The sequence below is a fragment of the Propithecus coquereli genome, unplaced genomic scaffold (genome assembly GCF_000956105.1).
Source record: "Propithecus coquereli isolate 6110/MARCELLA unplaced genomic scaffold, Pcoq_1.0 Scaffold124, whole genome shotgun sequence".
NCBI classification, from domain to species: Eukaryota; Metazoa; Chordata; class Mammalia; order Primates; family Indriidae; genus Propithecus; species Propithecus coquereli.
The window spans coordinates 1296169-1314308 of NW_012136525.1; the positions used below are offsets into that span (position 1 = coordinate 1296169).

General features: G+C 43.9%; 1 protein-coding gene across 1 annotated transcript; it reads right to left on the reverse strand.

The window, feature by feature from the left end:
- Window positions 1-5609: 5609 nt before the first annotated feature.
- SLC2A3 (solute carrier family 2 (facilitated glucose transporter), member 3) lies at window positions 5610-17906 on the reverse strand. The gene is made up of 10 exons (XM_012637870.1): window positions 17729-17906; window positions 16038-16130; window positions 15314-15474; window positions 14178-14418; window positions 13736-13898; window positions 13241-13428; window positions 9652-9756; window positions 8834-8935; window positions 8158-8361; window positions 5610-6627 (listed from the first exon to the last, which is right to left on the reverse strand). The coding sequence occupies exons 1-10, from the start codon at window positions 17741-17743 to the stop codon at window positions 6415-6417; spliced, it is 1485 nt and encodes a 494-aa protein (XP_012493324.1). The 5' UTR covers window positions 17744-17906; the 3' UTR covers window positions 5610-6414.
- Window positions 17907-18140: the final 234 nt, after the last annotated feature.

Below are 18140 nucleotides of genomic sequence, written 5' to 3' on the forward strand. Positions count from 1 at the left end.
TCAAAAAAAAAAAAAAAGAAAAGAAAAGAAAACATTTTGGAAAAAGTACAAATAAACTGGCACCTATACCTTGTTGGCTACTTCACTTTATTCCAATCATTGAGCATTTGGTGAGGAGATAAAGATGCTAATTCCAGCTTTGCCAGTGATTGACTGGGAAAGTATTAACCTCTCTGGGCCTCAATTTCCCCACTTACAAAATGAGATTTGGGCCAGGCACGGTGGCTCATGCCTGTAATCCTAGCACTCTGGGAGGCTGAGGCAGGAGGATAGTTTGAGGTCAGGAGTTCGAGACCAGCCTGAGCAAGAACAAGACCCCTCTGTACTAAAAATAGAAAAAATTAGCCGGGCATGGCGGCACATGCCTGTAGTCCCAGCTACTCAGGAGGCTGAGGCTGGAGGATCGCTTGAGCCCAGGAGTTGGAGGTTGCAGTGAGCTTGACGTCACTGCACGCTAGCCTGGGTGACAGAGTGAGACCCTGTCTCAAAAAGGAGAGATGCGAATTTAATATCTGAAATCTATCCCAACTCTGATGACTGAATGCTATCAATGAAGTCACAAAACCTAGAGCAATCCAGAAAGGGCAGTTAGTTAAAGTCACTTACCTGCATTCGAAGGTTTGCTGGCTTCCAGGCATATCCTGGGTCAGAGCAAAGAATGGGTTTAATGTTCGTGAGCGAAACGGAGTAAGAACGACAGGTTTCCGCAGCCGCCCGCGCCTGCACGGTGGCGGGGACTCGCGGGGGGCCCACAGCGCTGCCCAGCAGGCCTTTCGCAGGGCTGCGGGGCTCTCGGCGCCGGCGGAGTGGGAGAGGCTGGCCGGCTCTCTGCTGCGGGTGGGGGCGGCCGCAGTGGGTCCGCAGCCTGGTACCCCAGGGAGCGGGGCCAGGCCCGGAGGAGGAAGGTGGACGTGTGGCAGGACCCACAGTTCAGCCATGCCACCGCAGCGCTGGCCCGCTGATCAAAAAGACGCATTTGTTACTTAATGATTGGTTGGTGCCGTTCTTTCCGTCCGCATAGCTCATGGTGGTACGAAGACGGCGTGATGAAGGTCCACGATGTGGAGCCGGAGCCGGACCGCACAAGCCTCACCTGCAGTCGGTGCATCCTGGTGCAGCTCCGTCGCTCCAGGCCCAGAGCCTCTCCCTTTATCTTTTCCTTGTCGCACCTGCCCAGCCCAATCTCAACTGCAGCTGCTCGGAAGCTTGGCCAGGTGTCTGCAACAAACACTTTTAGTTCAAAAAAAAGTGACAAGCTGCAACTTGAATTTTGTCTAAAGCAAAGGGGTTTTGGCAGGTGCGAAAGGAGGAAATCCTTTCAAAGACCACTGTTATCCATCTGGCCATTTAACACTCACTGGGCCAGTTAGCAATTTATGGTCTGTCAGCTCCAAATTCACCCTTCAATACCTGCTTTTTAACGGATGAAATTCCTTTAAGCATTTCCCATTTAGAGTGTTAAGTAAACCTGATGCTTTCTCAGTAGATGGTGCTGGAAAGATGTTGCAGGAGGAAGGGGGACTATCTTGCGGGTTCCAGTGGCTACACCGTAAGTCAGCAGTGTAGGTGAGAGGACATGTGGTGGTAACCTGCCCCAGCCACACCCTGGCCTGGGGATCACTTTGACTGGGACACCGCACTCCAGGCCTCCTACCCACACTAGTGCCCCAACTCACTGTGCACACCTCGTGTCTGGTTACCTGCTGTGGCTTACCTGAGTTGTTCCTGCTTGCCCAAGAATTGCACACCAGCATTGGCCTGGGCAAACTGCCAAATTTCTCTGCTATCCAGTGGGCTGCAACTATACCTTCTCCAGTAAGGTGTGAACCTCAGGACTGGGGAAATGGAGGTGGCCTCCCTTTGGAGCTTGTTCTTCCTTGGGTAAGCACCCTCAGCCCTAGTTGCTTTTATTATAACTGGATACTCTTTATATTACACCTTCCCTGTTTAAACCAATGTGTGGTTTCTGTCTCCTGATAGGATCCAGACTGATACACTTAATAAATATCAACTATATGTCAGCCAGTTTTCTAGGCATGAACAAGACAGACAAGGTACTTGCTTTTTATGGTGCTTATATTCTAGAGAGATTGTTAATTAAGATCTACCATGCAAAACTTTGAGGTAGAATATTCGAAGCACGAGGGGACAAGTGTAAGTGATAAGGAACTTCATGAGAACTAGAAAGACCGGTGGGGTTTGACTTCAGTGAGGAAGGAGGGTTACCAAGAGATGAAGTTGAAGAGGCGGCAAGCCTTTTAGGTGGGGTAACTGTAACTTATAGTCAGGGAAGTTTTGAGAATGAATGAAAGCAGTTTAAACTGGCACACATGGTCACCAGATTTATCGGCTTTGGTAAAGGAGTCTGGACATTATTAACACTTTAAGTGGTAAGATGTAATTGGAAGGCTTTACATAGGGAAGTACCATGATGATTCTAAAAGATCACTCTGGTTATGTAGAGAATGAATTATAAGGAAGCGAAGGTGGAGAAAGGGAGATAAGACAATGGATCATGGAGAAAAGGATGTACTCACTAGGCTCTTTGGGGACAGTCAGGGGTATCATCCTTTTACTCCAACATACACAGTACTACAGTGTAAGGAACGTTTTGGGAATAAGAAGGCTTTGTGGCACTCACGCCTGGGCTAAGTTGCAATAAAGGTAGCCACTCAAACATTTTCAGTATGTGAATGGAGTGTCGAAACTTACAGATGAAGGCACTGAAGTGTGAAAGAATTCGTTAGAGGGTGAGGTATTTTATCTAAATAGGAGCTAAGAAATAAATGGTAAATCAAACTGAAAAGGTAGCAGTTACCTTGCTGTGAAGGGGTTGTGTAATCCTCTAGGGGCCTTAAGTTTTTTCTGTAGTTGACTGGAAGCTATTGAAGGATTTTAAGGAGGATAGTGATACATGGTTCACCCTTCGTATCTGCAGATTCTACCAACGGCAGATCAAAAATCTTTGAAAAAACTAAATTAAAAATACAAACAGGCCAGGCGTGGTGGCTCACGCCTGTAATCCTAGCACTCTGGGAGGCCGAGGCAGGCGGATTGTTTGAGCTCAGGAGTTCAAAACCAGCCTGAGCAAGAGCGAGACCTTGTCTCTACTAAAAAAAGAAAGAAATTAATCGGACAACTAAAAATATACAGAAAAAAATTAGCCAGGCATGGTGGCGCATGCCTGTAGTCCCAGCTACTCGGGAGGCTGAGGCAGAAGGATTGCTTGAGCCCAGGAGTTTGAGGTTGTTGTGAGCTAGGCTGACGCCACGGCACTCTAGCCCGGGCAACAGAGTGAGACTCTGTCTCAAAAAAAAAAAAAAATACAAACAAAAAACAATACAGTATAATAATTTTTCACATAGCATTTACATGGTATTAGGTCTTATAAGTAATTTAGAGATGATTTAAAGTATATGGGAGGATATGCATAGATTATCTGCAAATATGCCATTTTATATGGACATAAGTAAGCATCCCTAGATTTTGGTATCTGGTGGGGTGGTGTCCTGGAGCCAATCCCCCATGGATATAGAGGGAAGACCTTATGTCATATAGATCCCCTGACAGTAGTGTAGGATGAATTTTAGAGAGCAAAGACTGGAGGAAGTAAAAAAGAACACTAGAGAAAAACAAGAAAATGGTTAATTCTCACTGGGGGAAAAAAAGCAACATTATTTTTTGAGACAAAGTCTTGCTCTGTCATATGGGCTAGAGTGCTGTGGCGTCAGCCTAGCTCACAGCAACCTCAAACTCCTGGGCTCAAGCGATCCTCCTGCCTCAGCCTCCTGAGTACCTGGGACTACTGGCACGCACCACCGTGCCTGGCTAATTTTTTCTATTTTTAGTAGAGACGGGGGTCTTGCTCTTGCTCAGGCTGGTCTTGAACTCCTGACTTCAAGCAATCCCCTCACCTCGGCCTCCAGAGCGACAGGATTACAGGCGTGAACCACTACATAATTTATTAAGTATGAAAAGTAATGTGTGAATGCTTTTCTATTTAATCTGTATAATAAACACATATTGCTGCTACTTTTCTACACATGACTCTAAGAAAGTTGCTTGCTCCAGGTCACAACAGGTACTGATTTAAAGCTGATTTTATTGTTACAAGAAGGACAGAAAATAAATAATGCGCCCACGATGTCATATGTACATTCAGAATTTTTATTTTTAAACAGAGAACCACAGTAACATTAATAATAGAAAATCCATATAGAAATATTCACAATCTGGTCACAGAGAAATGGGAAAATTTCCACCCTGCCTTACCACCAACCCAGCTGAGGAGCCAGAAGTAGAGGTGCAATTAGAGGAAAGTCACCTTTTCCAACAAAACCGTGCTCCATAGCTACAAGAGGTTTTATCCCAAGGCTCAATGACCAGAGGGAATGGTGAGAACTGAAGACTAAATACTGTTGTTCACAAGGGTTTGGCTAAAGGGTCTGGAATAAGCACCAAGGAGGAAAGGGAGCTCAAACAACACACGGAAAAGGGAAGAGAGGGTGAGAGTCATCAGGTCCCATCTCCATCTGTAAAAATACTGCAGAACTCGGAGATGACAGGAGAGGTGTCCATGACCTGTGGTGGGAGGAAATCCCTGCGTCTCCTCTAACCCTTTGAAAAGCTCCAGAGGTAGAAGCCTTCTGTTTGTTTCTTATTCCCTTAAAAGAATGCCTCCCCCTCCCCCAAAGTCCCTCTCCAGGTCACCCAAGAGGCCAATGCCCTGAGTTCACACTTTTCCTATTCCCACTGTCTGAATCTGGCATGAGGCTGAGCCCTCCACCCTCAACCTCAATATTTAGGAAGTTCTCCCCTCATTGCCTGGAAAGGCAGCCAGATGAGTCTGAATTCTGAAGTTCTGGATACAAATTCCATCCAGCAGAAGCAGTGTTATTTAAATATCTAGGGATGAAGGGGTGAGTTTTAAAACATTCTGTCCAAAAGCAGGCTATAAGAACAGAGGAAACAAGTCACCAACAAACTACTTCCACCCAGAGCAAAGTGACAGTGCACATACATTCATACTCTCAAGTGTGGGCTACACTGCACATTGACTCATACTATTTCAACTGTGTTCTACTGGAAAGATTCAAGTTCCCAAAGGGCACTTGACACAGTACCACGGTAACAGACAGACAAGCACGCCATAACCCTAAAGCAAAAACATACTTAAACTAGATAATAATCGTTCAGGAAAAATCCTCTCCCAGAGCTGAGGTTACAAATTCTAAGTTAGCTACCACATTCACCTCTGAATTCCTTTTAAACTACAGATTAAAGCAAAACAAAAACTAACACCTAAAATCTCTGAAGAACAAAATGGAGAAATACGGAACCTCTACCAAGAACCAGTTATTTTAGGTTTCCCATCTGAAGGGCTCTCCCACCAGACGGGTGGTGGGGATTACTTAAATATGAGCCTACAACAAGGGGAAGGAGTTGTTTGGTCCAGTGTGGGGGAAGAGGCTTTCTAGAAACAACTTTTCCCTTTTCTGGACTCCATCCAAAATTAGAACTCATCAACCGCCAGTAACGACAATGCCCATCTTAGTTAATCCTACATTTCAAGTAATACTACATATAAACTATAATCTTAAAGAAAAAAATTCCAAAGGAAATCAGTAGCTTTTTTAATGCAGGCACATGACTTTTCTGAGAAATTAAACTTAAAAGAGTTTCCACTTGAAGGACAGAAACTGTTAAGGAGCAACATAAAAACCTCAGGCACCACATCACATACCCCCAATATCGAGCTACATTTTTCCCTCAATTCTTCCCTTCTTATTGCACCTTAACCTCTCTAGCATCAAATCTCTATAACCTCTCTTTAAACACCTCCCTCTAACCTCAATTTCCTTATGTTTTCATTATTTGGTAAGATTACTTTACACTTAAAAAAATAAATATTTATGCAATAAAACCAGAAGGTAAAATAAATAAAACTCAAGTTAACTTGCTGTGCAGAGCTGTACAGAAGTGAGGAAGGTGCTCTTATTTGATCCCCCTCTGCCTTCCACACTCTTACGTGCATCTGCTTCCTGGTAAGTCTGAGGTTGGGGGAATTGCACCTTACTCCTTCTCCCCTACAAGCCCTTGTGGGGCAATGAGAACCTAAGGGAGGAAGAGCTGGCAAAGTTGTCATATGCCAAGCGGCCAATGCCTCCTGAAATGAAGGTAGGTTCATTTGGTCTCTCCTAAACAGAAGAGAATGTCCAAGAAACGAAACATTTAAAAAGCCATTGAGAATCCAACTAACCCCAGCATTTGGAGTGCTCATGGAGTGTGCGGGATGAGAAAGGAGTCAAGTAGCAGCAGTCAAAAGCAGTCTTGGGTTCATCCTGATGAGGTCTCTCCCTCCGTGAGGGAGAGGTTGCTTTTCCATGTTGGGAGGGAGGTGGAAGGAGGCATGGCTTAGACATGGGTGGTGGTCTCCTTAAAAGGCTCGATGCTATTCATTTCCATGTTGGAGGCTTTCCCAGCTCTTTCTGCAGCCTGCCCTTCAAAGGCCCGCGTAATATCCTCAAAAGTCCTGCCACGGGTCTCGGGGACTTTGAAGAAGGTGAAGATCAAGAAGGTAATGAGGAAGCCAGTGAAGACAATAAAAACGTAGGCTCCTAAATAGAACTAGTGAAAGGATAGAAAAAAGGAAGGTTGATATAAAAATCTGGTAATTGATGAACCATGTCATTGAAAATGAGAAAATCTGGTTTAAAGCCCTTGATACCCAATCCTTCACGGCATCAGTAATTACAGTAGTTCCCCCCTTATCTGTGGTTTCACAGTCTGTAGTTTCAGGTACCTGTGGTCCAAAAATATTAAATGGAAAATTCCAGAAATAAACAATTCGTAAGTTTTAAATTGCATGTCATTCTGAGTAATGTAATGAAATCTTGTACCATCTCGCCTGGGACATGAATTCTCCCTTTGTCCAGTGTATCCATGCTGTATATGCTACCCATCTGCTAGTCACTTAGGAGCCCTCCTGGTTGGCAGATCGACAGATCACAAGAAAAAGAAGGATGAATATAGTACAATAAGACATCTGAGTAGGAGAGAGAAAGACACCACATCCACATAATTTTATTGCAGTATTTTGTTATAACTGTTCTATTTTAATCTCTTACTGTGCCCAATTCATAAATTAAACTTTATCATAGGTATGTATGCACAAGAAAAAACAGTACAGTGTATGTAGGGTTTGATACTATCCAAGGCTTCAGGCATCCACCAGTGGTATTGGAATGACATCCCCCATGGACTAGATCTCCCTTATCCACGGGGCATATGTTCCAAAACTCCCAGTGGATGCCTGAAACTGTGGGTAGCACCAAACCTTGTCGTTGTCAATTGGAGTATGTTTCTGTGCATGTCTTCCATGCACATTTAATGCCTTTTCCATCTTAACTAAGCACCTATCATACACCGTGGCCGTAACTTTTGCAGTTTGAGGTGTGACAGCAAAACTGGCGCAAATTTTTTTCTTCTTCTTTGTAATTTTATGGACAGATGATTAGTTCTTACCATAGATCTTAGTGACCTCAGCTACGATTTTTTTTCTTTCAAATTAAGTGGAGAACTTTCACCTTTTCACCTAAAGGAAGCCCTTCACGGCTTCTCTTTGGCATATCTGAACTGCCAACATCACTACTCTTGCACTTTGGGGCCAATCATGAAGTAAAATAAGGGTGACTTGAACACAAACACTGCAAAAGCGTGACAGATGGTCTCAGAACTGAGACGGCTACTGAAGTGACTAACAGGCGGGGAGTGCAGACACAGTGTGGATCCTCCGGACAAACGGATAATTCAAGTCTCCGGCTGGATGGAGGAGATTTCATCAGGCTACTGAGAACAGTGCAAAATTTAAAACTTATGAATTGTTTAATTCTGGAATTTTCCATTTAATGTTTTGGACCATAGGTAACTGCATCTGTGGATGAGGAGGGACTACTGTATTATGAAGGTGTATTTTTTTTTTTTTGAGACAGAGTCTTGCTCTGTTGCCCGGGCTAGAGTGCCGTGGCGTCAGCCTAGCTCACAGCAACCTCAGACTCCTGGGCTCAAGCGATCCTTCTGCCTCAGCCTCCCATTAAGGTGTATTTTAAACATGTTAGCTTAAATGGGATGGTTTTAAGATAAGCTGAGTTTACTTACTGCAGCAGAGGGGAAGAGCAATCCAACTAAAAAGTTGGAGGTCCAGTTGGAACAACCAGCCACTGCCATTGCAGCTGGGCGGGGTCCCTGGCTGAAGAGTTCGGCCACAATAAACCAGGGGATGGGGCCTGGGCCAACTTCAAAGAAGGCCACAAAGACCAAGATAGCCCCAATACAGACGAAGCTCATCCACCCATACGTATCCTGTAAGGGGAAGGAATAGAGGAAAGTTAGTATTAAGGACAGCATGACCTAGGATCCACTTCTCAGAGAAGAGTGCTGACGAAATGGCAAGTATCTGCTGCCCTGTGGTACCATGCAGTTACTGGCCTTGCATTAAAGACCTTGGGCTTTTAAATCCCAGCTATGTCATCTCACATACGTCGTTTTGCACTGAGACCACTTCATCATCTATGAAATGGGATTGCCTTAACATTATTTTAAGAATTAGCTAATTTATTTTACAAGCTATAATGCTATATGAAGGTAATAGTTTATAATAGTTTATCTCTGACAATAAACCTTTCTTAAAAGCTCTGGGCATCTTGGTTCTCTCAAATTTGACTGTATTGATGATCTCCAAACTCAACAACCCACCCCCTCTGTCACAGAAAGTCAACTGTAACTTCTCTCTTTTCCTCCTTCCCTCCTTTTTCTTCACTCAAAGAGCACTCACCTTTAGTAACAAAGAAACAGTCATGAGGACGGAGCAGAAAGCCATCCCGCCAAGGCCTATCATATGTAGAGTCCTTCTTCCTGCCCTTTCCACCAGAAACAGCTAAAAGAATAATAATATAACATGAAACTTCTGTTTTCCCTTCCATGAAAATACGGTATAGGGTACCTGAAATGTGCCTCACCCATAGCAGGGTACTTGTTATAGACACACCTCCTTCTTTACCAATTTGAAGTTTATTTTTTTAATTTTTTTTTTTTTGAGACAGGGTCCTATTCTCTTGCCTAGGCTACAATGCAGTGGTATCATCATGGCTCATTGCAATCTCCAATTCCTGGGCTCAAGCAAACCTCCTACCTCAGCCTCCCATGTAGCTGGGACTACAGGCCTGCGCCACGACAACCAGCTAATTTTTCTATTTTTAGCAGAGACGGGGTTCTCGCTCTTGCTTAGGCTGGTCTCAGGCTGGTCTCGAACTCCTGAGCTCAAGCAATCCTCCTGCCTTGGCCCCTGGAGAGTGCTAGGATTACAGGCATGAGCCACCTCGCCCAGCCTATTTTGAAGTTTAAAGCATCCTGTATAATCTCTTCTATACTTCCCCCCTTCCCATCCATTCCATATTTGCTTGAAGAGTGAAGACTTACACCCACCTCCATTCAAAGTATCTCTTTTTCCCAAAGAGGAATTAAATAACAAAAAACGTTCCTAGATGATGGATGATAGGGAGGCTGAAGGACATGCAATCCATCTTTGAACATCTGTAGCAAGAATTCTTTTCTGCCCACCGCACCCGCAAATCATCAAACCACTCAACTTACAGAAACTACAGTGAAGATAGTATTAACCACACCAGCACCGATGGTGGCATAGATCGGCTCCTCAACACCTGCATCCTTGAAGATTCCCGTTGAGTAATAGAACACCTGACAGAAAACAAGACACAACTTTGACACAACTGTGCATACCAGTTACACTGAACTGCAAAAAATAAACTTAGAAGTCCCAGCAGGTAAGTTGTCCTTTTTCCAGGGTTTTTGTTTTATCACAATATCCTTTCTGCAAATGAATTACCTTCTGTACCTGTCTCCATTCTCCTCTTAATTCTTCTCAATTCTAGCTTCTCACTTCCACTTTTTTCCTTTAACTATGCTTATTCCCACTGCTCTATTTAGTCTTACTTACGTTCACTTCACTAATATATATAAAGGTTCCAGTGCTTTTTCTAAGTGCTTTTTCAATGGACTCTTCCCCAAACTCTCAAAGCACTGATAGGCACAATGATGTCTCAACCTGACAGTGAACAAACTCAATAACCTTAGCCTGCTTATTTACTAAGCAGAGCTTGGGCTGCATTTCCTAGCTCTAGGCCCTTTCCAAGGGAATAATAATGACTATTTTTATTTAACATATTACTATTAAATAAATTACTATTTAATATATACTATTTTCATTATTTACTAGACACTATGCTAAAATGTAGGGTTGCTATAACTACCATAATTAACACATTATCTGCCATGTGAGTTGTATTAACTCATGCTAGTTTTGAGCACGGGGCCTCATGAAGCATATATAACTCACACATCTCTTCACCTTGGGAGCCATGAGATCTTTAAATTGCATACAACTCACACACAGAAAACAATAAAAATTTTTTCATTAAATTAGAAAGGATTGTTTTGCTTTCAAAGTTTTTATACTATTTTTGTAATAAAACACCGTGGCCCCAAGGAAAAAAGTTTTTTTTTGTAGTGTCCATCTGTTAAAGAGATATCAAAATGTTGGGTGTGGTGGCTCATGCCTGTACTCCCAGCACTTTGTCAGGAGATGGCTTGAGGCCAGGAGTTTGAGACCAGCCTGGGCAACATAGAGACTCTGTCTCTACAAAAAGTAAAAAATTAGCCAGGTATGGTGATACACGCCTGTAGTCCCAGCTACTTGGGAGGCTGAGGTGGGAGGATCGCTGGAGCCCATGAGTTTGAGGCTGCAGTGAGCTATTATTGTGCCACTGCACTCTAGCCTGGAGACTGTCTCATAAAAAACAAAACCATACTAAGACCTCAAGGTAACAAGAGAACATTATCTAGATCAGCCAGGTTTGGTTTATTTCACCCACAGTATCTGCCTCCACAGCAACATTATTCAGTCTTTTTGATGAATATATACCTCTACATTGGGATTTACCTTCTCAAGAAACAACTCTTCAAATCCCTAATGCCTGAGATGGACACTCTGTATATTGATATTTTCTAAAATAAGATTACAGTTGTGCTTTTGAAACTGATCTGTAGTGTCATCCTCAATTCGCAAAAACTGATGTTCTGGAGCGAATTAAGACTGCTAAAAAGAAAATCCCAATATTTTATGATGACATCAAGCTTGTGGGGAAAGACATTTGAAGAGTTAAAATCAGCCATGGACAGTTATGCCAATTCTCTTCCGTATCAAAATGTCTACACATCAAAAACATAATGTGTACGTTCACTTCTCAGGCAAACTTCTTACAGTAAAATTACCTTTCTATCTAGTGCCATCAAGCTAGGCAAGCTAACCCCTACATCATCTCACCTAAAAGCAATTTACTCTGCTAGCTAAACACTATCCAACTGCTTATCCATCTGCCTTTAAGGGAAATTAGAAAACACTGTCCAAAAGTAGGTTGGAAAAGTGATTTCCAAGCCTGCTGTGCGTCACATTTATTTTTTTACACACAATTTCTAGGCTCCTCATAGGAGAGATTCTTGATTCAGCTGATTCAGGAATCCGGCCCCCCATAACTGTGGTGTAGCCAGCTCTGGGTTAGGTTATGCCCAGGGCCAAATCTGCTCATTGACTAAGTTGGGAGCCATCTTAGTCAACAATGACTTTACACACCATTTCCTGAAGTGGGAAGAGTCTGTCCTGCAGAGTGATCATCTGTCATTGGTGCTTTTCCATGATCTTTTCCTGATCCTGTTTTGCAGGGCCAGGGTTGGGGTGAAGCAGCCAGGGAGGTGCCTCAGGTGTGTTCTCAGGGCTCCTTCTCAGAGCTGCACTTGCCGCTGGGTGCCTCACCTGCCTCACTACAGTCCCAGCCCTGCTCCTCTGGCAAGTCTTGGGAGTATATTTTATTCCAGTAATGTAAAATATTGCCTACACTATCATTTTCAAATGAGGAAATTTGAGACTGGGATCCATCAAAATCACCTAGGTGGCTTTCTCAACTACTGTATCTTTCTACTTAGGTTCTTCTTTTTTTTTTTAAGAGACAGGGTCTCACTACATTGCCCAGGCCACACTTGAACTCCTGGCCTCAAGCGATACTCCCACCTCAGCCCCCTGAGTAGCTGGGACTACAGGGGTGTGCCGCTGCACCCAAGCAGCCTCTAACCCCTCCTGAGAGGCACTGCTACTTAAATACAAATATTCTGGTGTGTCAGGCAGGAGAAAAGGCCCAGAACCAAACTTATTATTTTGAGCATCAAGCGTGTTTCGCAAAATCCTTTGTCACAAAATGATTTAATCACATTGATCGAAGACTAGTGGAAAACCCTCAGGGGGATGCAGCAGCATTTAGAGTGGGACAAGGGTGCTCTTCAAGTTGCCAGTGTGCCTCCAGAGATTTCCTATTTGTACCCCAGGGTCTTACACTGATTTTAGACTGTAAAGTCCTGGTAAAAAGTCAAGGCATGTAAAATCTAGGAATACTTAGGTTGTATGGCCTACATTACCATTGATGACAGCATGTAAGGTAAGATCAGAGTTAAAGAAGACTGGAGGCCGGGCGCAGTGGCTCACGCCTGTAATCCTAGCTCTCTGGGAGGCCGGGGCCGGCGGATTGTTTGAGCTCAGGAGTTCGAAACCAGCCTGAGCAAGAGCAAGACCCCATCTCTACTAAAAATAGAAAGAAATTAATTGGACAACTAAAAATATATAGAAAAAACTAGCCGGGCATGGGGCGCATGTCTGTAGTCCCAGCTACTCGGGAGGCTGAGGCAGGAGGACGGCTTGAGCCCAGGAGTTTGAGGTTGCTGTGAGCTAGGCTGACACCACGGCACTCTAGCCCAGGCAACATAGTGAGACTGTGTCTCAAAAAAAAAAAGCGGAAAAAAAAGGAGGGGTAAAAAAAAAAAAAAGAAATAATAAAGAGGACAAATGATGTTAACCGTAAGTTCCAAGACTAAGCGTGACTTAAATTTTTCATTTTATGTACTTTCTCATTTTACACATGTAAAATATATACTACGATATAATTTTAAGAAATAAAAAACAAAACCCAATCAAAACCTGGATAATCTACATTGTCTGAGTGGCTGCTCTGTGGCAGCCTCTCTATAAGAGGGTGAGCCATGACTAATGCCACCCCCCCTGGTGAATGCTTTAAGTGAAATACTGTAGGAGGCCTTTGACCCAAAAGTAGGTACTCACAGCATTGATTCCAGAGAGCTGCTGAGAGAGCTGGAGCACGACGGAAATGATAATGGGCTGTCGGTAGCTGGGAGCTCTAAAGAGCTCTAGCACAGTGACTCGCTTTTCTTGTGCCATCCTGGTACTCTCATCTTTCATCTCCTGGATGTCCTGGGACACATCCTGGGTGCCCCACAACCGCTGCAGGACTGGTGGAAAGAACAGAGGAAAGGATAAAGACAATGTGCTGCCCCAAATTCATTTTTCCTATAAGACAGCCGGGAAGAAGCCACACGGGATGAAGTGATCAGTGAAATCCACATCTAAGCTTGTCTTCTCACCTCGTTTTTTAGGGGTTGCAGGGGTTGAAAGTTTGACTCAAGAGTCATCAGAAGACTCTCCACTTGGGTTCTGAGGGGCAGGGAAAGGGAAGGACAAAAAATAGATCCAATACCCTCATCCTTAAAACAAACCACAACCCTACAATTGCTCTAGTGAAGTGTGAAGGATACTCACTCTCCTTAGCACTCTCCTCTTCCTTTCTGTTAATGAGTAGGAATCTAGGACTTTCAGGGCAAAATGGAAGGGCTGCACTTTGTAGGATAGCTGGAATGATGGTGAAGCCTAACAGCACGGGCCATAGCTCTTCAGACCCCAAGATGACTTCCAGACCAAAGATCTAGAAACCCAAAGAGAATGCTATTAAAACCCATACTCCACAGGCCAAATTCATTTAAAAAAAAAGTTCAGAAATCTCTTTTTTTTACCACAGAAAAAGATAAATTGTGCTTCTTTCCCTTTCTCTACCTGCCTGCTTTTTTAGTACTATCTTTGAGCTACAGTAACAATAATATCTGAAACTTACACATGCAACTGAATACATGCTTTACCTATGTTAACTCTTAATGAGCCATGAAACTGTAACAACACTCATTAGGCATGAGAAGTTCTAGAGTACCTGGGCTACCAGGATCCCGATGACAATGCCCAGCTGGTTTAGAGTGCCAAAGGCACCCCGTAGGGCAGTAGGAGAGACCTCGCCAATGTACATGGGCACAAAACCAGTGCAGAGTCCACAGAAGATGCCAATAACCAAGCGGCCCAGGATCAGCATTTCAAATGACTCAGCTAATTTACAGAACCCCATGAGGCAGCCACCAGCGATGGCCAAGAGGTTCACAATAAGCATTGAATTGCGCCTGTAACATTAATCAAAGACAAAGTGAGGTTAGTAACATGAAAAGCTCTGAATCTCTCCCTTTCTTTCCTCATTATTCTGCTCTTCTCCAGGCTCCTATCTCCTTGTCTTTTGGTCTAACTTTTCTGTTTTTCACTTTCTATTATCAGAATATTTCTAGTTGGGAGGATCACTTGAGTCCAGGAGCTTGAGTCTGGCCTGGGCAATATAACAAGACCCCTGCCTCTTTAAAAAATAATAGTAATTAAACATTATCAAATAAAATAGGTTGCCTTATTAATTTTTTTAAACTTGAATTCCATTTACATTTCAAGAACATTTAACTGGCAAACTAAATGGTTTCTTCACCAGTCATTACTGAAAGTATATTCTACTCTCTAAGACATATTATTAAACTAGTGTAGAATGAAAAGATTTGGTTTTCTTTTTTGAGGAGAAGAATTCAATTTGGTTATTTGGCCATTATCCACATTTGCCACAGACCAAGAATTACAAAAATACTTCCTACCAATCCTGTGTAAAATAATGATAACACTTGTATGAAACCCCAAAATTTTTCAGAAAAGTAAACAACTTCAGACCTTGTAAATTAAACATGTTTCTGGGAAACTCCACAGTTGAGCTTACTAGAAAATAACTCTGAACTAGCCTAAGCTGAACTTCAAAGACCAAAAATTCACATGGCCCATCTCTTGCAAGGCTGGTGGAAGCTATGCAGGGTAGCAGAGCTCCAAGTAAGAGCAGTCATACTCAGGGCCAGTTGCACTAGGTTTCCTTTGATTAGAATTTGAAGTGTTCTCATTCGAATGTACCATCACCTCCCTGCCCTAATTCTCTATATCTGTCCTCAATGCAACCAGTATAGCCCATTTCCTTGCCCAGTTTCTGGTCAATACCTGCCATAGCGGTTGACAAAGAGTCCAACGGAAAAGGAGCCAATCATACCACCAACGGAGAAGATGGCTACAGACAAGGACCAGAGGGATGTGAGCAACACATTTGAGGGATGGTTTTCTCGCTGCTCTTCCAAAGTGTAATTGAGAAAGTCCTTTATGATCTGCAATATAAAATGGGTGGAGGACAGACTGTTAACAGTTGGATGAGAACAAAAGATACAAACATTAGGGATCATTTCCTCCCTGAGAGAACAACTTTATCTTTACTTTACAGGTAGAGGATCAAAGGCATGACTAGATGGGGATGGAAAAGACAGATGATATTCTGGAGTTAATGTTACTGTCTTACAAGACTCGTTTTTTTATTAGTCCTGAAAGTCCCAGTAGGTGGCAGCACTGATGTTCATCATCTGCCCCAGCCCTTTCCTAAGAGCATCCCCTTTTGCAACTAACTATCCCTAAGGGATAATATAGGCAGTGAGTGTATCACCATGCGGGGAGAGGAGGAGAGTAAGAACTGGTGTGGGCCGAGTTCGGCAGCAAATGAGCCTTCTGCTTGGATTAAATGACTCCACTAGACTTCCCCACCAATATATTCTCCCACTTCCATTTTAGCCAACCTAGATACAAAGTTTGTCTTAAATTCTGAATTCTTTAAATCCTACTTAAATGAAAAGAGTAACATCCTTATGCCAAATTTTAACTCTCCTTGCCTGGCACTTACCGTCTCAGGAGCATTGATGACTCCGGTGTTGTAGCCAAACTGGAAAGAGCCGATTGTAGCAATGGCAATGGCGAAGATCAGAGATGGGGTGACCTGAGGGCAGGGCAGGACAAGGAGGAAAGAAGAAACAATCCTTAAAACTTTTGACTGATTATTGTCTCTTATCAATTATGGAACTGTATTAGGAGAACTTGACCTATGAGTGGTATGAAACAGACAAAAATCTCATGACATTTAGGTAATAAATGGGGAACATAAAGGTATAGGTTATACTGAAGAACTCATCTGGAGATAAGAACGTAGGGTTAACTTGGGGAAAATGGCAAGAAAATTAGGGAAGGAAGAAGTTAAGAGAAACTGGGTTAGTCAGTTTGGAAGCATTTAAAACCTGCACCAGGTAAAGATAAGCACAGAACGGCGCACAAGAACTGGGAGGGGCCGTACCCCAGACGCACTGAGGCTGGAGTGGTGGCAGTGGCATGTGTCGTCTCTGAGTCTCTTATCTCTCGGGACCCTGTAACCTACCCTATCTACCCACTGCATCCTGATCAAATTTGAAAGTCTTCCCGTTTACTAAATACTGTTCTGCTACCCCCAACCCGGGTGTGTATGTGGGGGGACACTCTGCATAATCCCAACTCCACAGATAGGAGACATTTCTTAGTGGGGGGAATCAAAAAGTCATCTCACCTTGCAAGGAATAATTCAAATGGACAAGTGGGTATTATTTTGGCTTTTCACCTCGGGGCAGCTCAATTTCTATGCCTGAGGCCATCCCCTACTGCGGCCGGCCATTCCCTTCGGCCTTTCCTGTCACAAATCCTTTCCTTTCAGGTCAGCTGGGATAGCGGTGTGGAGCTTCAGTTGGGGAGCTGACCTTGCCCGCAGCCTCCCGGTCGGCCTTGAGGCGTCTCAGTCCCAACTAAGCATCAGTGCCCCAGAGATCCTGCCAGGACAAAGCTCTTCCTGTTAAATCCTTTTCCTTTTTAGCAAAAAAACCTTTCTCCTCTCATCATTCACTATCTTGGAGGACCTTTTACTCTTCAGTCTTATTTTCCCCATCCTTTCTCTTATTTTCGTTTTCAAACAAATTTGTCCCAGTGAAAATGCCTTTCTCCCTACAAATACTGCATACACAACACAGAAAAATGTATTACTATATCCTGCACTCACAATCATAACCACAGCAGGAAGGACAACCGGAATTCTCTCTCCTTAGTATCCAGGGAATCCTACAGGATACAGAGCAGATGGCAGGACACTGACCTGCACCCCAAACAGACCCCAGGTCCTTTCAAGGTCTAATGCTTCCAGAGAAGTCTTCGCACTGGCTCTGGAGCCCACACTTGTAACCCACACAATCAAGCAGCCCCCGATCCTCCGAACACTCAGCCCACTCTGGGCCTCGGTAGTGTATAGTTACGCAAATAAGCCTGAGAAGTAAACCCAACTTCTCCAGCGGACTCTCCTGTGATAGGAAGGTGAACGGAACAGGGATAAATCCTTCATCGAATACGACATTAAAGGGAGCCGGTGAAACTAGAGCACTGCGGGCTGGAGAAGAGACGAAAAGGCCTCGGGATGGCTTTGGCGAATCGGGAGAAAACAGAACAAGGCAATCACCATCAAGATTTGCCTTTCTGAGTGTACCCCGAACAAGCAAAAATAATCAGAAATTATAACATTCTTACCTTGTGTGACCCCATGCCCCTAATCTAATTCTTTTCAAATCTTCGAGAAAGATCTGGAGTGGGAGTCCAGAGATACCTCTTCCAGCCAACAAAACCTTCAAAACGTCCTTCTCGGTAGCAAGTTTTCTTCAGGTCCTCAGATCGCTCGGAAACCCACTCTCACCATTGCAGCATCTCTGGCTCTGGCCGCGGTCACGCCAGTTATAATCTCTGCAAAGGGCGGAGCCTGGAAGGGCGACCAGCCCCAGCCCCACCCCACGCCCGCCCCGGCGATCCTCGTGACCACTGGGAATTTCGCGTTATCGGAATTTCAGAAGTGCCCTCCCCCCAGCCCCCCTGGTTATCACCCTAAGGCAATAACGCCCTCCCTCGTTTTAAAAACCACATCCTGTCACTCCACCCCCGTCTCTTT